This window comes from Eupeodes corollae, chromosome 3 (assembly GCF_945859685.1).
Source record: "Eupeodes corollae chromosome 3, idEupCoro1.1, whole genome shotgun sequence".
Lineage (NCBI taxonomy): Eukaryota > Metazoa > Arthropoda > Insecta > Diptera > Syrphidae > Eupeodes > Eupeodes corollae.
In genome coordinates, this window is record NC_079149.1 from 64,974,037 (window position 1) to 64,996,949 (window position 22,913).

Genomic DNA, 22,913 nt, shown 5'->3' on the forward strand with positions numbered 1-22,913 from the left:
TTTACTGAAAAACAAATCGGTAGTGTATTTGATTATTGTATACCACAGCAAAAACTCCGTCGCGTCTTCACATTTAAAGATTTAGGTGTTCATTTCTGTTCCAGCTTAGAATTCACACATCACATTAATTTAATTGTTAATGAAGCAAGTTCTATGCTTGGTTTTATAAAACGCTGGATGTTCAATGGTCCCTATGTTGCTTTTTCTTTGTACAATTTTCATGTTCGTCCTCATTTTGAATATGCTTCGCAGGTATGGACACCCTATTACGAAACTCATAAAAATGTATTGAATCAATTCAACATAATTTCATTCGCTTGGCCCTAAACGGTCTTCCTTGGGATGATCCTTATGATCCGCCTCCCTATGGACATCATATTCAGCTTCCTCAATTGCAATCTCTCCATCAAAGGCGTGTTAATAATGATTTAATATTTCTTCATCAACTCATTAACGGTGATATTGATGCACCTTGCTATCTTGTTTACATTTGAATTACCGAGGCGGAATTCATCACCTACGTTCTTTTGATTTTATACATATTGACTTCCATAGAACTAACTATGGGAAAAAATGAAGCTTTAAGTAGAATGAGCATTTTATATAACTTAAACTGTTCATCGATAATTTAAATTTAAATAAGGTGGGATCAAAATCATTGTTAAGAACCAGTGCTCCACTATCGTAAACGTCTTTATGTTATCCTTTGTTGTTCTGTATTAATTCATGTTAAATGTTAATTATGTTTTATATTTTGTGCGTGTGTTAGGCTTTAATTGTATTATTATCTTACTAACAACTAACACATGCACTTATGATGAGCCTCTGATCAAAGTTTAAAGCTTGCTATAAGCTAACTACTTTCTGAAATTCTCAAGTGTAAAAAAAAAATTCATTACACATGAGGACTCTTTTGTTATGCATACATTTTTAAGCTTATAATTCCATTTGAGTTTCAATTCGTTTCGCTACCGAGAATCAAAAAATCAAAAAAAATACGTTAAATCATATAAAATATTGTATATTTACGTTATTATTGTATACAAGAGTAAATAAAAAAAAACATTTAAAATAAATATTATCAAAATTATAATCTACACTTGTATATTAATTGAAAATTCATATGCGCTGTTGCAATTCATAATTGAGTCCCTTAATGTTTTCAGTCGGTCTAGATTTATTTTATGTTGTTTCGATCTGTAATTCTTATATTTAACACTATCTACTAGTTTAGTTAGAAGGTAGTGCAACCACATCACATTTGTTTGGGGATCATACATTTGCCAGTTATTACTGAAAAAATAAATACATTAGATCTTAGTATGAATTAATGTTATCTTATTGTAAAATTATTAGTTAGTTAGTTTTTAAATATTCTATTAATCAACGTTTTTTTACATTTTATGTACAGCAGTTAAAGAAGTAAATAATGTATCAATTAATTGCTTTATAAATAACGCAAATAAAAAATGACACTTAAAATTTATATTCTAAGCCGCCAAGTAGTCAAGTTTTTATAGTCCACTTCAAATCACATTTCAGTTGGAAAATACAACTAAAGCAAAAAAATTAAAAACAGTGCTTTGTATAGTGTGGCCATACCTTAGTTGTAAAATACGGTGATACTAGTGTTGTCCATAGTCAAACTTTTCGCCCTTTTTGTGCAACTTTTAATCATGTTTTTTTTTTATATAAAATATTAAATAAATCCCCTGAAGAAGCTAGAAAACAACTGGCGAAACGTAGGGTAAAACCAAGATGGATTAGTTTTATATTATTATTAATCGCATTTAACTAATTGATCATCAAAGCCCAAGGAAAAAAAATTTGTCAAAAACTTCCTAATGTAGAAGGCTTGCATGTTTAGCTTTGGAATTGAGATAGAAATGTATAAGGGTTCTGGCAAATCGCACGCATTCAGTTGTCCAACTATTCAGTAGCTATATATAAAAAGCGCACACTAATAGGGATTTTAATTCCAGGTTTATGCCAAGCACAACGCACAGGCATTGCAAAAGACAGGATTTCAAAGTAACGAAGAAAAAAGCAACCGGCTTTTTCTTCAGGGCATAATTTGTTAAAATGACTATAAAAAGGGTGTGGAAAAACGACTGAATGTGAATATAAGTATGTTGGCATGCTTGTTTTATGGGGCCAGTTATAGCTATCATTGATTTTCAACATTGATACGAACCCTTGGAATTTTTTGACAGGTTGGTTATAGCTTTCATTGACAATTTCTGTCATTGGATAAATATTTCATTAATGATTTTAACCTAAGAGTTAAGCATTGATAGCTAATAGCTATGTATATATTAGGGATGTTGCGAATATTCGCATCCGCAATAATTCCAACATCCGCATCCGCATGAACTGATGCGGAGTTTGTTGCGGATGGGGATGTTTTGTAACGCTATTTTGAAATTCGGAAAATAGCAACAGCACTGCATACTATACTATGATCTTTAAAAACGACCCTTTCAGCCTTAGTAAAAATTTTAAATTCAAAAATCTCGGTCCCAAGTAGACGACGACAAAAGCAACAACAAGTCATATGCAATGGTCACACATTTGACGATATAAGAGTTCTGCAAGTGGCCAGAGGACACAGTTCATTTTTATATATTAAGTGAAAAAGTGATACAGATACAGAAAATAAATGCCGCCTCCAAAAAAAAATCACCATCTGGATCTATTTTAATTTAAATAAAAATGATCCTGACAAGTCCGAATCCAAAATATGTCGTAAAACATACTCACGAAAAGGACGCACGACTTCTTCATTGAAAAACCACTTGAAGTCAAAAGAGAAAAAATGGGATATTAGCAGCAGCAACTGATATAAAATTCACAAACTGATTGGATAAATGATAGTGCTTCAGAATTTACCATTTAACTTTGTAGACTGACTTGGATTTCGCCGTTTTATACAAGAACTAGCACCCAAATATAATTTTAGAGGACGAAACTTTTTTACTGATTTTATTTGCAATGAACTGTACAGAAAAGTTGCTGCTAAAGTCAAAGAATTGCGTGAAAAATATGACAACATGGCAGATCCCAGTTCAAGTGTTTCCTTTCTAAGCTTAACTTGACACGGAGTATCAGAAAACTTCAAACGATCAATCGTATTAAAATACGATCGAGGATCGCTATACAGGTGACATCATTGCAGACAAATTTAACAACTAAAGGGTGATTTTTTCGAGGTTAGGATTTTCATGCATTAGTATTTGACAGATCACGCGGGATTTCAGACATGGTGTCAAAGAGAAAGATGCTCAGTATGCTTTGACATTTCATCATGAATAGACTTACTAACGAGCAACGCTTGCAAATCATTGAATTTTATTACCAAAATCAGTGTTAGGTTCGAAATGTGTTTCGCGCTTTACGTCCGATTTATGGTCTACATAATCGACCAAGTGAGCAAACAATTAATGCGATTGTGACCAAGTTTCACACTCAGTTTACTTTATTGGACATTAAACCAACCACACGAATGCGTACAGTGCGTACAGAAGAGAATATTGCGTCTGTTTCTGAGAGTGTTGCTGAAGACCGTGAAATGTCGATTTGTCGCCGTTCGCAGCAATTGGGTTTGTGTTATTCGACCACATGGAAGATTTTACGCAAAGATCTTGGTGTAAAACCGTATAAAATACAGCTCGTGCAAGAACTGAAGCCGAACGATCTGCCACAACGTCGAATTTTCAGTGAATGAGCCCTAGAAAAGTTGTCAGAAAATCCGCTTTTTTATCGACAAATTTTTTTCAACGATGAGGCTCATTTCTGGTTGAATGGCTACGTAAATAAGCAAAATTGCCGCATTTGGAGTGAAGAGCAACCAGAAGCCGTTCAAGAACTGCCCATGCATCCCGAAAAATGCACTGTTTGGTGTGGTTTGTACGCTGGTGGAATCATTGGACCGTATTTTTTCAAAGATGCTGTTGGACGCAACGTTACGGTGAATGGCGATCGCTATCGTTCAATGCTAACAAACTTTTTGTTGCCAAAAATAGAAGAACTAAACTTGGTTGACATGTGGTTTCAACAAGATGGCGCTACATGCCACACAGCTCGCGATTCTATGGCCATTTTGAGGGAAAACTTCGGAGAACAATTCATCTCAAGGAATGGACCGGTAAGTTGGCCACCAAGATCATGCGATTTGACGCCTTTAGACTATTTTTTGTGGGGCTACGTCAAGTCTAAAGTCTACACAAATAAGCCAGCAACTATTCCAGCTTTGGAAGACAACATTTCCGAAGAAATTCGGGCTATTCCGGCCGAAATGCTCGAAAAAGTTACCCAAAATTGAACGTTCCGAATGGACCATCTAAGACGCAGCCGCGGTCAACATTTAAATGAAATTATCTTCAAAAATTAAATGTCATGGACCAATCTAATGTTTCAAATAAAGAATCGATGAGATTTTGCAAATTTTATGCGTTTTTTTTTTTTAAAGTTCTTAAGCTCTTAAAAAATCACCGTTTATTTAGTGGAGCTGGATTAATACGCGATCCACAAAAAAAAACAGACAACAGCCTGAGAAGGCTGCAATCTTGCCTTTTATTAAATGTAACTCAACCATTTTTAAATTAAATTATTAAACGCAAAGATAATCAATAAAATGTTCCTTTATTTACTGACTTCAAATTGTTTTTATTTAATAAAATCTAACATCCACAACCTGATAGGTCCTTATCAGTGTGGTTTTAGACCAGGAAAGTCCACAGTTGATCAAATATTCACATTACGGCAAAAACTCAAGAACACCAAATCGACACCCACCATCTCTTTATCGATTTCAAGGCCGCATCTACAGGGACGAGCTGTATAGAGCCATGTCTAGTTTTGGCATCCCTGCCAAACTCATCCGTTTGTGCAGGATGACCATGGAGAATTCACGCTGCTCCATAAAGGTTGGAAACAACTTAACAGAACCTTTTGATGTCAAAAAAGGCTTTAGACAAGGTGATGCGCTGTCATGTGATTTTTTTAACATCGTGCTTGAAAGAATAGTGCAGAGCTCACACGTCAACACTAGAGGCACTATCTTTCAAAAGTCTGTCTAATTACTGGCATATGCTGATGACATTGACATAATCGGAAGAACTCAGCGTGATGTCAATGGGGCTTTTGTGAGTATTGAGGCAGAAGCGGCAAAAATGGGTTTAACGGTTAATGAGGGCAAAACAAAGTACATGCTGTCGTCTAGAAAGGACATACAACACCGACGTTTTGGTTAAAACGTCACAATCGACAGACGTAACTTTGAGGTAGTCAAGGACTTCGTCTACCTAGGCTCCGCCGTAAACGCAGAAAACAACACCAGCGCTGAGATCAAACGCAGAATAACTCTTGCTAACCGCTGTTTCTTTGGACTAAGAAAGCAATTGAGTGGTAAAGTCCTCTCTTGAGGGACCAAAGTGTTGCTATATAAGACCCTTATCATCCCCGTCCTGCTATACGGTGCAGAAGCATGGACCATGACAAAAGCGGATGAAAGCACCTTGGGTCGCTTCGAGAGAAAAGTTCTTCGTGTGATCTACGGTCCCGTATGCATCGAAGGGGAGTGGAGGAGAAGATGGAACGACGAACTGTACGGGATCTACAGCGACGTAGACTTAGCCAGAAGAGTAAAAGTCCAACGACTAAGATGGCTGGGTCACGTAGAGCGCATGGAAACCAATGCTCCGGCCCGGAAAGTCTTCGAATCCGCACCCACAGGACAGCGCAGTAGAGGAAGACCGCGGATCAGGTGGCGCGCACAAGTGGAAGGTGACCTCACCCAACTTGGAGCGCGAAACTGGAGACATCTAGCTAGGGACCGAGCTAGATGGAGAAGTTTGTTGGGTGAGGCCCTAGTTCACACAGGACTGTAGCGCCACCTTAAGTAAGTAAGTAAGTAACATCCGCATCCGCATCTGCATCCGCAGATGTGAGTCTCAAAAAATCCTCATCAGCATCCGCTTCCGCGGATGTCAAAATTAGTACATCCGCAACAACCCTGGTATTCATGTATATAATTGAATAGAATCAATGGACTCTTATGAGGCAATCTGAAATATTATCTCAAGTGCTCGCTTAAGATCGTAAAGATCATAAGCTCGAGTTTAACGCCCGACTCAAATAAATCTATTTTCTATTTTGTCGCGCTTTGACAGTTGACACTGTATTGTCATTGCAATTTTGTTTGTTTTATTTCAAAATAAGTTTGTAGTAGCAGTGTATTCCTTTTCGTTCTTTAATTTATATAAAAATTAAGAAATAAATACATTTAAAAAAATTTAATGATAGCTATAAACAACATATCAAGAAAATTCCAATGTTTGTTTTTAAATGATGAAAACCAATGATAGCTATAACTGGCGCCATAAAGCTAAATTACGTTTTGCAAATTCTGCATCAGGTCATGACACACAATATCGTAAAAAACGTAAAGTCGGTAAGAAGCCTGTTGTGTTCCAATTCAATACAATTCCAATAATTTGTGTTCCAATTTAACACACTTCCAATGACAGATTTCTGTCAGTAAACATTTGTGGTGGATTTTTAATGACCAAATAAACGAACTGCAAAAAAAAACTAATGATTGGTTTCAATTATGAAAACCAATGATCATCGAAATCGGTCCGGACAATTTTTGAATTTATATTTGACGGCGTTTTCCTTTTTTAACAAAATAGTAAAGCTAGGCATTTATTTTTCTCTAAAAATGTATTTTTCTATTTTCCGGACGGAAATTCATTTTCTGAACAGCTGATACTTTTAGTTTCAAAAGTGAAACGAATCGTTCCACTGATTTGTGTTCCAATTTCACAAATTCCAATACTAGTACAAATTTTTTGGTGGATTTAATCATAATATAATGATAATGATGAAACAAGTGAAGTCCATTAGTAAAATGTTTGTATTTAATTTTGAACATGTCACAGATTTATTTCTAGCAAAAGATACAAAAAGAAATAATGCATTTAAAGTTTTATTTAATATTTAAATCCATTTTAATTTTTGTTTTGATGAAAATTCATTTTACTGAACAGCTGACTGTCAAAAGTCAAACAAAATTCCATTTCGTTTTACTGTTGGTGTTCCAATTTTTTACTGTTCCGATCACTTCATTAAAAATTTTACTGATGAAAGCAACAGCAAAAACAATTGTCTGAGGAGCGAATCTCGATATTATGAAGGAAAAAAGAACAATATTAAATGACGTAAATTTACTGATTGCTAAAAACGCTCATCAGTAAAACATTTCAGATACCTCATGTTTCAAATTTTGCTGATAGCTATAACCGGTCCCTTACCCATAATAATAAAACTGATAGGGAATTAAAAGAAAATGGAACGCTTATGTTCCGAAATGTAAAATTAATGTTCAGTTGTTTATTAAAAAGGATTTCAACATTGACAAATTAAAAAGAAAAGTTCTGTGTTAAAAAATGTAGTTTTTTATGTAGAAAAAATGAACAACTGATCAGCTTCATTTTGACACTAAACATTACAAATTTGGCTCTCCTAATCTCTTTTAACCCTCAAAACAAAATGTTCAATAGTGAGAACCAACGATAGTTATGACTCGCTCCAAACCTGCCCCTATTTTTCTAATTTGAAATATTAATAATACGTTTATATATAAGATAAGAAATTGCATAAAGAATGTTTAAAAGATTTTTTCTAAGCAAGGTCAAGAATCGCTAATGAAGACACATTTTTGCGTTGATTACGGACGGGACACATTTATCACTTTTCTTTCTTAATCGATCTTGTATACTAATAAACTGAAAAAGCTTATCTAAGACTAATCAAACATTTCTGTCGATTACGAAATTCGAAAATTGTGTGAACAGGGTGTTCTAAAGATAAAGAAATGATTGTACATTTAAGATGCCAAAAAAGTTGATCCCCTACAGCATAATGAGTTATTGTTAAGAAAAATATTTCAGTTGTATTATAAAAGATATCAAACAAAAACTATGTTGATTAAACTATGGACATTTATGACATATGAGCCAAATTTCATTGTCAATGTCTCAAATTCATATTTGATTATTGTTTTCCAAGTCAACAAATTTAACATTTTGTTAGACATTTTAAAATGATTAATAAAAATGGAAAAGATGAAATTTTTGTTCTTTTATCTTAGGAATGAAACAAGAATCTGTGAATATATACAAATAATCGTACACAGAAAATGTAAATTTTTGAAATGCAATTTCAAGCAAATATATTGAAGTATTAGGATTCAACCATCATTTTTTAAATAAATTTCACGTTATTTTTGTATTAAAATAAAATAAATAACAAACAAATAAAAACAACTCTTTAATTTAACCGCCCACACATATTCGGACACTCACTGTTTTTGCACTGTAGTAACTCTGTTAGGATACTTTTCGCGTCAAATTAAAATTTTATTGTTAACCTTGTATTAGGAAGGCTTTTACTTACATTGAAGGTAGTTTCCTGTTACACATTGATATGGAACCAGAAGTAAAATAAACTTCTTTTGAAATTCAAAAATTTGTTGCAAGGCAGGACTCAGTATGAGAAATAGCAATTATTGTGCAAGGGAGCGCTACACAGTCCAATACATAATTTCATAATTTAAAAACGAACATAATGTGAGGAAGAGAACTGGAGACGTACGATAAGAAGCTACTTGTTAGGTAAAATAACTTTAATCTATTCTTATGTTAGGATGTTTTAAAAGAGAAAAAGATTAAAGAAGTCAGCAACGAAACGTTTAGAAAAAGAAACATCAATTCTTTAAAATAATGACCGAAATGGTAATGCAGCCGTGTGCCATAGAAGTGAAAAAATAGAAACTAAGGACTTAAGTTTGCTTATGATTATGTAACAGAGGATATGTCTTCTTGGAATAAGATGGAATTATATATTATTGTAGTGTAAGTTAACCATTTGTTATCACAATATTAATTATTAAGTTTTGTTTACGGATGAAAACAAATTTAACCTAAAAGACGAGATACTGCAAATAATGGCGGTGGGTCAGTCAAGGAGATGAATTATAAATTCTGGTGTTGGAATCGAAAGCCGAAAAAATAGTATCAATAAGCTCGGAAAACAAGAGCTTTTCATCTTCTATGAAAAATTGCATTGAAAAAAATTTATATTTCATTTTTCCTATTATTTCTGAGAGCTTCTGTTTAATTAAAATGGAAGATATTTCTAAATTTATAAATAAAATGTTAATTTTAACTAATTAATATTTAAAAAACTAAACATTAATCAACTTACTTTAGTTTTTCCTTCATCAAACGATATATATCATATTGGTAGTCTCCTTTTGCACAAAACAATTCGTCATCAGCCGAGAGGTCATTGTAAAAACTATTTCTATTTAACAATATTCTTGAGAGCGTATAATCGATAATAGTAGCCTTAACACCGTTTGTTGGAATATTAATAGTCTTCTTATTTAATGTGAATTCAACAGTCTTTTCGTTTGTTGTTTGTATTAAAATGTTTCCAACATGTAAATCACGATGTTCAAATTCCAAAGCTTTCTCCGCTGCAGCCATACTAAAAGCAACCTGTTTGAAAGATAGATATTATTTAACTGGAAATTTAAATAATTAATGCTGAAACTAAAAAATACAAAATGTAAAAGTTAGTCTATGAAACAGTTAACCATCAATATAAGATAATATCTTCTTCTAATACATGAAAAAGAAAATAGTGAAAATGGAAACTTAAATTTAAGAAATATACAACTCTTGTAAATCTGATGACAATAGAGATAAAAGTTTATATCGTAGATATGTAAAACTGGTATAATTTGTCTCCAATGATTTGGTCAAACGCTTTCGGTTACCAAAAAAAGAGCTAGACTTTCGGAGTTACGTGAATCAATCAATGGGCGATCATTGTTTTGACAGTAATTATAGCTTTAAAAATCACCTAATAACCCAAAGTTCATTTAAAAACAAAACTATTATTATTTTGGGTGTTTTAAGATCTTCATCGATTCGAAAATTTATCAGGAGTAACCATTGTGTTCTATATACTTTGTCCATTTCTTAGACAATTCATGGACACCGTTCGACAAAAATATCATCTTTCGAGGCAAACTATTCGATGAGGCATTTTTCGATTACTTAAAAATTAGCTAAGCGCTTTTCTGCGAGTTAATCGATGAGAAAAGGTGATTGTCGGACGGTCGATTTCTGAAAAGGACTGCGGGCGCGATAATATTTCCCAATTGAATGATTAGAATGTGTTCTACATAACTTTAGCGGTACTAAAGGGTGCGTTGTCATGCATGTCATGCATGTCCATTCCGAACGTTTTGAACGAATGATTCAAGTTGATAATTTGCTGTTGGTAACGAACCGTATTCACTGTCTCACTAGGTTTAAATAAATCGAAGCACCCTTCACCACACTGGTCCCACGAAACACAGAGCATTGTATTATTTGCAACCAATTCCTCAAATACGATTTACTTGGAACACAATTTGAGAAATTCACTGAGGTAAATTATTATGACGCTATTATTTTGGCAATGTTTAACTTGTGTGTTTTAAGGGTGGTGTCAATAGTAAAATATTACATAGATGTTAAATCATAGAAATGTATATCACCAGCAGTTGAAATTTGACGGCTTTATCAATAGATGTCTATATTGATAAAGCCGGCAAATTTTAACTACTACACCTGTTAGGACCGGTCCTGAGCTCATTCACAAGTATCTTTACTTATCCCCATCGCGAGCCTCCTCGGGATTGGATTCGAAGACCTTCCGGGCTGGAGCGTTGATGTCCATTCGCTCTATATGACCTAGCCATTTAAGCCGTTGGACTTTAATTCTGTTAGCTAGGTCAGTGTCGCTGTTCAACCCGTACAGTTCGTCGTTATATTTTCTCCTCGAAGCTCTCATCTTTCTTTGACAAGGTTCAAGCCTCAGCGTCATAAATGAAAACCGAGATAAGATGGTGATTTTAGATGCTCGAGAGAAGACTTAACTTTGCCTTCTAAGTCCAAAGAAACAGCGATTTGCAAGAGTTCTTCTTCGTTTTATTTCAGCGCTGGTGTCGTTGTCTGTGTTTATAGCGGTGCCTAGGTAGGCAAAGTCCTCAACTACCTTAAAGTTATAGCTGTCCATTGTAAATTTTTTCCAAGACGTCTTTGTTCAATGTCCTATTTTGATGACAGCATATACTTGGTCTTGCCCTCATTAACCATTAAACCCATCTTCTTCGCTTCCGTCGCAATGCTCAAAAACGATCCACTGGCATCACGCTTTGATCTTTCAATTATGTCAATATCATCTGCGTATCCGAGTAATTGGATGGATCTTTGGAATATTATGCCTCTAGTGTTGACGGTTGAGTTTTGCACAATTCTTTCCAGAAAGATATTGAAGAAGTCGCATGACAGTGCATCGCCTTGTCTAAAACCTTTTTTGATATCAATTGCTTCGGTGAGATCTTTTCCGACCATGATTGAGCACCGTGCATTCTCCATCGTCATTCTGCATAAACCGATAAGTTTGACAGGGATGCCAAAACTAGACATTGATCTGTAGAGCTCTTCTCTATGGATGCTGTCATACGCGGCTTTAAAATCGATAAAAAGATGGTGGATATCGATTTGAAGCTCCTGGATTTTTTCCTAGATCTACCGTAGTGTCAATATATGGTCGATAGTGGGCTTTCCTGGTTGTTGCCGAACGGCTTCAGACGATCACATAATACGGCAGAGGATCTTATATGCAATGTTAATGAGATTGATGCCTCTGTAGTTAGTTTTTTATGTATCGGGCAAACTATGCTAAGATTCCACTCACCAGGCATGCTTTCTTCTTAGCATATTTTGCAGATGAGTTAGTGCATGCTCCCTACCAAGTCATCGCCTGCTGCTTTAAATGTTCGGCAGCGATGCGATGGTGTCTTGATTTAATTCGTTTTATTTAAATATTCGTATACAAACCAGCGGAAGTTAAAATTAAAGCAATCCGAAAAGTAAATAATCTAGCCAAAATCTTGACATACTAACCTGCAAAAATATTGAATAAGCTTGCTCTGAGTTCCGAAAAACATAACCTTCTAAGTCTTTTCCACCATAAGCTATTTCTAATGATACATATAATTGATCATTTTTAAATACTTCAGGATGATCATTTTCGGATCCATTATTTTTCTCATAAAGTTCCCACAGTTCTATTAGATGATCTGGATACTTGCCTCGAAAAGAACGTACCTGTAGGAAAAAAGAAAACATTGATTAAATGGTTGTCCTCCGATTTAAAATATCAAACCATTAAACAATTACAAATAGAAGGGAGACCAGGTTTTTGTTTGGCATGTGATCAGTAAAAAAAACGTTACGAAATTATTGGATGATCAAGCTTCGTGAATTCGAAAGGACGTTTAACAATTACCGAATTGCTGTAGATTGTAAATAAATTGAAAAACAAAATATTAAAAATATCATCATTCCTTTCGATATACAATATTTCGTTAAAATTGATCTGTGCGCTGTACACAAAAATCCCAAACAATATAACGTCGCCGTAAAAACTTAGTTTCACTTCTATTTATATTTGCTTAATGAGTAAACATTAATACATTTTTGAGAAAAACGAATCCCGTTGTTGCAAACGACTTGGTGTTTCTAAGCTTACTCAGCTCGCTTGTTATCAACACTTCAGGCAATATTGTTTCGAACGTCTTTTGGGGTTCTCCATTGACACTTATTTCTCCTTCAATGGGTATTATCTTTATCACAGTTTTTTCGTTGTTGTTGTCCGTATTGGCAAACACTTCTCCATATGTACCTTCCCCTATTTTTTTACACTTAGGCAGCACATTCTTTGAGTAAAGACTTGAAAAGGGCAAATGCTCGGATTGTTTGCAAATTTTCAACAATTCAAGTTCACTTTTGCGTTTGGGAGAAATTATTGAAGTTGTTTTACGGTGAACAAAAGAAGTCTTACGGGAATTTCGTATGTTCAGAGTAAAGCAGTTTGTGCTGTTTGATGCAAAACTGTCAAGATATTCATCTGAAAAATGGGAAAATGTTTAGATAAACCATAGTTGGGAGGAAAATTACTATTTGTTTTATTACGTTTGGGGTGATTCTGTCGTTTCCAAACCGTTAGCGATCTTCTCCATTTTCCTGGTGGCAGTATTACGTTCAAAAATCTATTTTCATCACATTGGAGATCAGATGTACTGTTTTTCTCTAAGACTGGTTCAGTTTTAATATCAGTTTCATTGTGTTCGCTTAACTCTATCACTGGTATACTTCTGGCGACATTTTTTGGAGGAGAGGGCGTGGTTTCTTCAATAGACTCAGTAACTTTTTTTTTGTTTAGAAAGTATACAAACATTTAAATAATTAATTTGTTTAAATATCGTGTTGCATGACTTACCTCTGTCTAAAATGGTTGATTTTAATTTGCAGGATGGGTCCCATGAATCTTTTTGATAAGCATTCGTAAGACGCCACGAAGTTATCGGAGACAAATGGCAGTCGAATGGGCCAACAGCTTTATTAATAAACTTTGGTGTGGAAATAGATCCGGATGTCCTCTTTCCCAAGATTTTGTTATCTGGTTTTTCAGTATAGGATATATTTTCCTTCGAAACTTCGACACTGCTATCATTATTAAATGATATGCGTACATTCGGTTTTAATAAGTTTAGCTCCCGAAGTAACCTTTAAACAAATTATTTAGATTTTGACTAACTAAAAATTTGAATTTGTTTTATTGATATTTAATACAAAATTAAGTAAGAATATAACTTTTGATTGGCTATCTTCTTTTACTTTATACTTTTTTTTAGCTATTTATTTTATCAGCTTTAGTTTGTTTTTTTATGATAATAAGGATTTAGAGAAAACAACAATTGGTTTTTCATAAGGGATCATGTGTTGTGCTTAATTCGTAGAATTGTAGCGGGTTAAAGCCTTATTAAAATAAGAAATTAAATTAAGAATTAAGAAAAGGCGGACCTTAAATTTTATAAAATAAATAAATTGTATGGCGCAATAGTTCGTTGAGAACCATTCCTGTGTGCGAGTACTGTTGTGAGGGATTGAGGGGACCTACAGTTTTAAGCCGAACGGCTAATTTGAAAAACTATTTTTTATGAAAAGAATTACTCTTGGAGAATTTGTCAATTCCTCGCAAGAGGCAGTAACCGTGAAAAAAAACTTTAAATGGAATAGTCAGGGATCAAGCCCAAGACCTCTGGCATGACAGCCCAATGCACTTTGATTTTTTAAATTCATTTTTATTCATTACTTCTCACATCTATCTTAAAGCTAAACAAAATTCATAAAAATAGCCTAATTAACCATAAATTACAACTAACTTACTGGTCCCATATATACATAACACTTAATACCAAAGCCTTACGGCCCTAAGATTTACTGTACTGTAATTGATTTAATTTATTTTTGTTTATTAGAACATTTAAAAATAAATAATTCCAATATTTTTTTTTTATTTTTACTTAAAAACTACTTAAAATTAGGTCCTTAATTTAAAACTTAAAATTAACTTAAACTACCTATTCTACCTATAAACTACTTAAAACAAGAACAACAACATCAGCAAATCTAGCTATCGAACATTTTATGTTTTTCATATTTTGTTGTCCTTTTTTTCTTATTTGTAATTATATTTTAATTTGTTTTATATTTTGTTTGTATTTTTTTTGTGCCACCATGCCTATTCTACTGAAAACTAAACCCTTAAACTATAAAACAAGTATGTAAGTCGTCAAAGCTTGAAATCCCATCCCGATTACCCACTATCAAGTACTGATTGAAGCCAACAAAACTGGTTCTTCTTCTTAACGGGACACGTCATGGCCTTGTGCCATGACGTCCCGATTGTACAGGAGTCGCCTACCCACGGTCGTCTGACGTGGTAGATTAGTGAAATAGTATCAGAGCGAGTCTTTCTAAAAAGCGAAATGCTTCTGGTATCCCTCGTTGTCCTAGCCAACGGAGTCCCGAACAGAATTGTCTCCAACTTCTGGACATTTATTTTCAGTTTCCAGTCGTCGCAATATCGCTGAATCTTGTCGAAATCACGCTGCAAGAGAATTCTAATAATTTCAACCTTGCGGATTGTTGTGTACGCAATAAGATCGTCGGCATACGCAATTGCCTTTGTAAGACTATTTATCAGATCGCTCCCTGTTGAAGACCATTTTTAATTAAGAATTTTGTGGTAGAAGTAACATTGCCACTTTTGACAACAAACTTTCTACCGTTAAGCATATGATAAAGTACTCGTATATACAACAAGCCTGCTCAGTTTTAGGTAAAGACCCACGCACTAACCACCATACCACGGGCATTACAAAAATTTTATGCGAAATATAAAAGAGAAATCTGAATTAATTGAAGGAAGAATTAATTTGTAAAGCGGCTGTTCTACTCAGATTAAACTATCATCATTGTGAAAAACTTAACGCAATGGTAAACATTTTTTTTTTTTTAAGTTGAAAACTTTTTATATTATAAAATGGCTAGCTTAGTCTTTTAATTTGAAGTCTAAAAAAGCAACAGAAATCCAAATGATGTCTTATCCCAATACTTTAAAATTACAACAATGTTTTGGGTTCTGGCTTCTAGGTCCTGTTCTTTTGCACTTGAATGAAAAATCATTTCTTTTACGACCGAAACTAGTTTAAAATTCTCATGTTTGGGTAGGTACCCCATTAAGCCACTTGAGTCACTGGGAATGTATTCAAAAAAGAGCTCTTAAAATAATAGCCGACCGACTAAAACATTTCCGTCTCTCGAGAACCGCCGCAATTTTGCATGCCTGTCTTTATTTTAAGTAATACAAAATGAATGCTACGAATCGTATTCTTCTTTTTTAATTATTTATTAGCTTTGTAAAAGCTTAAGCTTAACCTATAAATTACGAGCTAATACAATCTTTAATTTTAGCTGGAGGCTACGAGCTGACTTTAGCCTGTTTTTCTTTTAATTTTCAAACATTTAAGAAAGATGGGCCCAACGACCCACATTTAAGTTCTTTTGTATGTTCTGGGTAATTTTTTTAAATTCTACGCGAACTAAAGGGTTTATCAAATAGTGCGAGCAGTTAAGAAATGAGTATATTATTTGAAAGGGATGCACATTAAAATAAGAGGGATATATTGAGCCTGTTAAAGCATTCTAAATACGTATATTGTGGCTAAAGAAAGAATCTTAAAACTTAACAGAACGTCCGAAATTGTACTAAAGTTTAGACTGATGCGCAGTCCTATAAGTACGGGTGTTACGGTTAAATTGTTTGTGAGGAGGAATGCAATATAGGTTCAAAGTGACCGGAAATTATAGCTTTCGGGAAATTGTAATATATTGTGGCTAAAGAAAGAATCTTAAAACTTAACAGAACGTCCGAAATTGTACTCAAGTTTAGACTGATGAGCAGTCCTAGAAGTATGGGTGTTACGGTTAAATGGTTTGTGAGGAGGAATGCAATACAGGTTCAAAGTGACCGGAAATTATAGCTTTCAGGAAATGGTAATATTTTTTCATTTTCTTATATTTAATTCCAGAAAATTAAAGTCACTCCAAATATAAAACATATTAAGATCATTTTGAAGTTTAACAAAGTTCAAAGTGTGCGTAAATGATCGTTTTTGGTAAATGGTAATATTTTGACATTTTCTTATATTTAATTCCAGAAAATTAAAGTCACACCAAATATAAAACATATTAAGATCATTTTGAAGTTTAACAACGTCAGTGGAGTAAGAAGTTATTTGAATATTTGTATATCCGCAAACATAGAGAGAAAAGTCTTTTAAATAGTCAAAGATAAAAGGTCCGAGTTGACTTCCTTCATGATTGGAATTTGGCTAGACTTGCACGTAATAAGTTCCGACTGGAAGACGGAAATAAATTCGAAAATGAAAATCGTTGCCGTATTTGTTGATCTCCGAAGAGCGTTTGAAACAGTGGATAGAGACATCCTTCTAAAAAACTGGATAGATATGGAGTCAGAGGCAAGGAGTTAAGATGGTTCCAATCATATTTACAGAGGAGAACGCAAAGAACAAGAGTTGAAGAAGCTGTTTCTGAATCTATAAATGTGAATTTAGGTGTTCCGTAAGGATCTGTTTTAGGAACTTTGTTATTTATAATGTATGTTAATGAAATGCCCAAAGAATACTTATTCTTTCCTAAAACTATTTGCTGATGATGGATTGTTGTATGTCGTAGGCAAAAATATAAACGAATGTGTTGAGAAAATTATCTTTGATTTAATGCAACTAAGTAAATGGTTTCGTATGAATAAATTAAGTTTGAATATAGGAAAAACAAAGTGTATGATGATTAACGGAGAAACGAATGCAGAAGTTAAAATTGAAAACCAGACTATAGAAATAGTAGACAAAATAAAGTATCTGGGAATAATGTTTGATAAAAAGTTAGAATTCAATACCCATATTGATTACATATCGAAGAAAATTGGTAAAAATAGGTTTTTTTTTGAGAATTAGAAAGCGAATGTCAATTATGTGTGCAATAAATGTGTATAACACAATAATTAAACCTCATTTTAAATATTGTTCAACAATAATTTATCTCGGTAATATAACAATGATTTATAGATTACAAAAGTTGCAGAATAAAGCGATGAGTATATTACTTAAATGTCATTGGTTGACCCCGATTGTATATATGTTAAATATGTTAAAATGGCTAAGCATAAACCAGAGAACTATTATGAATGTGTTAATTTATGTCTTTAAAATGAAATATGGGCTGGTTCCCAAATATTTATGTGATAAAATTAGATATGTAAGTGATATTCATGGTCATAATGTGAGAAATAGATGTGATATTCGTCTTCCTTTGTTAAGAACGCATTCTGCACAAAATATGCTTGTTTACAATGGTCTAAAAATATTTAATGAATTGCCTAATGTTTTTAAATTGGAACAAAATTTTAAAATGTTTAAAAAGAAACTGGTAAATTATGTAAAAACAAAGTATATTTAAAGATAAGTTTATTTATATTGAATATAAAGTAGTTTATACAAATAGCTAAATATTGCTAAATAAAGAAAATAATAATATAAAAAAGGAGATGGCGGGGCACATTAGTTTTGAATTCCTGAATAATGCAATGACTAGGAAAAACACAGTGTGGTAAGGCATTCCACATTCGCGTAGTACGGCTAAGGGACGAATCTCTGTATTTGATAGTACGGCCAAAGTTGGACTCAAGAGTATACTGATAACCATTCATAGAAGCGCGAGTATTACGGTTGAACTGTTTAAGGGGAGGAATGCACTTGGCAATTTCAAGCATAAGGAGTTAAAATAACGGTAAAAAAGGGTCAGGCAAGAGACCTTACGACGATGTTCAAGCGAAGTAAATTAACTTATGAAGATATTATCATCTATCAATTTAAATGCTCTACGTTCAATACTATCCAAGAGGCTTAAGTAAGTTGCAGGAGCACCAGCCCAAAGATGGGAGTTATAATCAAGCTTTAGACGTATATAAGTCTTGAAGATAACAGCCAGATCAGAAGGGGTGAAATATTTCTTGCATCGCCTAAGGAAGCCCAAATAGCTTGCGCGTTATAGCGTATGTGATAGTTCCACAAGAGGTGGGTGGTTGCACACATACCGAGAATATCGAGGTGGTCAGTCTCATTGATGTATGTATGTATGTATATCTCGTTTTTATGGTACAAGACAGCATTGCGTTTTCGAAGCATTAAATTCCACGCGGTTTCTTATTCCCCATTGTAGAATGCTGTTTAGGTCGGAATTTAATGAGCTTATCATATTTTGTCGTTGCAGTTCCACATCCGAAGAAGAGGGGTGTGAATCTGAAAACGAATATAAAAAGCTAAGAGTACTATCGTCAGCGAAACAATGTATTGGATTAGAAGTTGCAAACAGGAGATTAATAATAAAAATGAGAAAGAGTGTTGGAGAAAAACAGAGTCCTTGGCACACCAGCATTTATTTAATGATTTTCAGACTTGAATCCATCCAATACTACTTGTATTCAACGATCCGAAAGGTAATATCTAATCCAATCTAACCAAAAGCACGCATTTTCGATAAGAGAGCCTGATGCCAAACCCTATGAAATGTTTTTGAAATATCTAGTTCAATAATCTTACTTTCTCCAAAGCGATGTAAAGATTTGCTCTACTGTTCGGTGAGATGAACCTTGAGATCACCAGTGAACCTATTGCTTCGAAAGCCGTACAAGATATTTCTGAGCTGATAATTAATCAGCGTTTCTATGACCTTGGAAAGAAGGGACGTTAGTGCAATCGGTCGGTAAATAAAGGGTGAGGAAGATTCGCCTTTTTTGGGGATGGGCTGGACAAATGCAGTTTACCATCCTCTCGAAACAAGACCTGATGAAAAAGCTTACGCAGTGGTTTTGCCAGCATTGAAAAAAAAACACCTTTACAGAAAAATAGCGGGGATACCATCCGGACCAGCGGATTTATGAGTGTTTAGATTTTATGTGTTTTATGAGTTTTTAGATCTCAAAGGACTCTTGCCACAGTACGAGTGCGAAAAAAGATTGGTCCCATAGAATCACTAACTTGCTCAAGTACATGCGGAGTCATAACACTCACTGGTAGCGTAGAATGTTTGGGAAACTAATTCTTTTAGGTTGGCTTACCTTTAAGAAAGCCATACTGAACAGGTGAACTTATTGACATACTTTGAAATTACATTTATTCATAACATAATCTTTCGAAGAGTTTTGGAATACGTGAGATTATCGCATCAGTCTATAGTTTTATACTACATATTTGGATCCTTTTTATGAATTGGGAAAATAAATGAGTCTTTCCAGTAATGGGGAAACACCCACTGCAAGAGTGATAAAAGGACATGATCAGTGAGAAGATAAGACATTATATGCATACATTTCTTAGAAGATTAAATGGAGCGTGATGGTAAGTGCGAAAAACTTTTAAGATAGAGATCTCGGTTCAATTCTTGCCTGTGCCACCTACATTTTTTCACGGGTACTGTCTCTTATGAGGAATTGAGAAATTCTTAACATAAAAAGTGCCTTTTCAAAACTGTGGGTTTCCTCATCCCTGACATTACTCGCATACAGAAATTGTTGAGAGTTATGAGCAGGCCCTAGTTCTCAACGGACTTTTAAACCATCTAATTTACTTAAATGGTACTTTACAATATTCCCAAGTAGTTCAACCCTTGTGTATATTAAGAAACTATGCACCAACAACAAAAAATCAAGATGCTTTAGTTCAGACCAACACCGACATAAGACTAGGATATCCCAGTTCTCTGAATCAACAGCAATTTCATCGAAATCACGATTATTAAGAAGGTCGGAAGTAAGTGTCCTAAGAATATCTTAAATCAACACTAGAATATATCAATAAACCAATGATACAACGAACAAATCAAATCAAAACTTACGATCGTTTGTTAAGAAGGCGATCAAATGAATCCTTCCATATATCATCATCTAGTGTTACATCAAAAACATTATCTGTATTTGTCATTGCACCAGAACACAGTTAAAAAATTCGTCAAAAATATATTTCTTATATGCAAAAAATATAAATAAAAGTTCACTGTTTACAAAGAATAAAAACATTCATTACAAATTGAGGAAAATTAGAAATCAAAACAAACTGTCGTTTCATTTTAAATTGTAAATAAAAATCATGAGAAAGAGAAATTTCCAGTTTCCAAGATCGAGCTTCCAGTTTTTTCACTGAACCTTAGGGTTAGCACAGAATGCATAATCATAAAATAATTTCTATGCAATTCTTTTCACGGGATACAACTCTTGATAAATTTTATTTTCATCTGTTAAAAATCAAGAAGATATTTATAACTGCGTATTGAAGATTTGAAGAGGCAATATTTTGGTATAAATATCTGTGCCTAACTTTTGTGTCTTTTGAATTTGTAGACAACATTTTAAAGTACCAAGCACCGCCACAAAGTATCATGCCTGCCGTTGTAGGTACAAACAAAATGTGCCATATTCATAGTTATTTTATAAGTTCTGATTTTATCTTTTATCAGTTTATGTTATTCATAGACAATTTAAACCCATTTTAAAATGCTAGCCTGGAGTCTAAGAACATACACGATGGAACCGATGTTTAAGCTGTTTTTAATCCATAAAACGTCAAAAATAATCAAACTGATTGTGAAAATTACGTTGCGAGACATTTTATTTGAAATTTAAAAACAAAAATTAAAATTTCAAAATATTTAGCATGTATGTATGTACATTGCACATATCAATATTTTGGTGTTGATCTGGATGTTGGAATACTACCACCCAAGAAAAATGAATGCTCTACTTAACCCGAATTAAACCCTTTGAAATAGATGAGGACGATTTGTATTAAAGTTATCGTTTCGAGGAAAAAAAAGGGCCAAGTTTATAATTGACGTTCTAAGTATTGAAGATCCAAATTCAATAAAAGGTTTGCAAATATCTGCGTGTTTTAACAGCACCAGCGTGATTAAAAGGATTTGAAAGATTATGGCTCTCCATCTAACGCATTTTATTTTGTTCCCCTCAACAAGCCATTTTGTAAAGGTTTTAGTAAAATTGTACTAGAGTTGTAGTAGAATATACCTTAAATATGTTTCTAACTAATCAGGGCTGCCAAATTTTTTATGAATAGCAGCTGTGTCTAAACTAGATGTTAAATTTAGAATCTAGTTTAAATAGACTCGGGTTTAAAATGTGACTCTGAATAAGCCCCAATTAGTTTAACCAGAAAATTTAATTATAAAAAGACGCTTATGCTCATAAAAGACATTTAACAACTGTACGATTTTAATAGATAGCGTGTAGGATAGCTTAATCCATGAATATCTCTCACCGTTCTGAATCTATAAACAAAACATTAAAACAGATTTAATTATTTTTCAATGAAGACGTTAGCATTATTCAGTTAAAAAGTTTCGAGAGTTCAAGTTTTTAAAATAATATTTCGTTGGTATCTCGTTGAATTTTTAAGATTTGATTCTGAATTTGTTATACTTATACACTTAAATCTTACTTCACCAACTCGAAATTTTCAATCTGAGATCTATTTCTGTAATTTCGATTTATTGAGAAGATTAGTACAAACCGACCTTATTCCGTCCCCAATATTGTACTGCAGATCTATAGTTATCTCAGTTCTCTGCTCTAATCTTAAAACGAAAAACGCTAATGGAAGCTTCTATTCAACCTTATTATGGCTCTATGCATCAGTGCATACATTTTAAAAGTAACATTTTGGCGTTTAGACGCATTATAAGGATTACATAATTATATGAACGTTCTGTTTAGCATTTCAAAATAAGGCTAGTAATTTTCAATATGAATAAGCTTTTGTAACTGAAGAGAGCTTTATGTAACTACAATTTGGATCAAGCGGAGTTTTTTTGGGGTGACTTTGCATTACCGCAGCACGAATTACCTTCTGGTTTTTTTGGAGCGACTTTGCATTACCGCAGGACGAATTTCCTTTTGTTTTTCTTACAGTTAGGTAGGGGTCTCAATAACACATGTGTTAAATATCAAGGCGAGGAAATACTAATAGCTAGGTATGCAACCCCCCTGCTTGTGATCGCTATAGGATTTGGGGTGGGTGCGAGATTGGGTATATGCAAAGTACTTTTTGAATTTGATCACTAAAATCCAAGAAATCCCCAACCCAAAAAAGCAAGTATGGCAACACTGAACAAAAAACAGGGAAAAAATGTTAAAATCAACCGTTTTTGAGTGTTTTGCATGTGAAAAGTGAACTTTGAAAATTAATTTAAATTAGAAATAAATGTTTCCATGCTCTAAAATTGCTATCGTTATTAATTATATGCTCATATCTAAATAAATAACAATAAATTAGGTGCCGCAACAGACCGTTG

At 33.7% G+C, this 22,913-nt stretch overlaps 1 protein-coding gene across 1 annotated transcript; it reads right to left on the reverse strand.

Annotated features, from left to right (window-relative positions):
- Positions 1-996: 996 nt before the first annotated feature.
- On the reverse strand, positions 997-20,672 carry LOC129952696 (serine/threonine-protein kinase haspin homolog). The gene is made up of 7 exons (XM_056065461.1): positions 20,448-20,672; positions 13,405-13,691; positions 13,098-13,331; positions 12,599-13,032; positions 12,027-12,230; positions 9,268-9,563; positions 997-1,293 (listed from the first exon to the last, which is right to left on the reverse strand). Exons 1-7 carry the CDS (start codon positions 20,531-20,533, stop codon positions 1,095-1,097), a joined length of 1,740 nt encoding a protein of 579 aa, XP_055921436.1. The 5' UTR covers positions 20,534-20,672; the 3' UTR covers positions 997-1,094.
- Positions 20,673-22,913: the final 2,241 nt, after the last annotated feature.

Coding starts and splice junctions, on each gene's coding strand:
- LOC129952696 (XM_056065461.1), bottom strand. CDS start 20,533: ATGACAAATACAGATAATGTTTTTGATGTAACACTAGATGATGATATA. Junction 13,033..13,097: donor ACGACAGAATCACCCCAAAC/GTAATAAAACAA, acceptor CCCATTTTTCAG/ATGAATATCTTGACAGTTTT. Junction 1,294..9,267: donor TTGATGAAGGAAAAACTAAA/GTAAGTTGATTA, acceptor TTATTTTTTCAG/TAATAACTGGCAAATGTATG.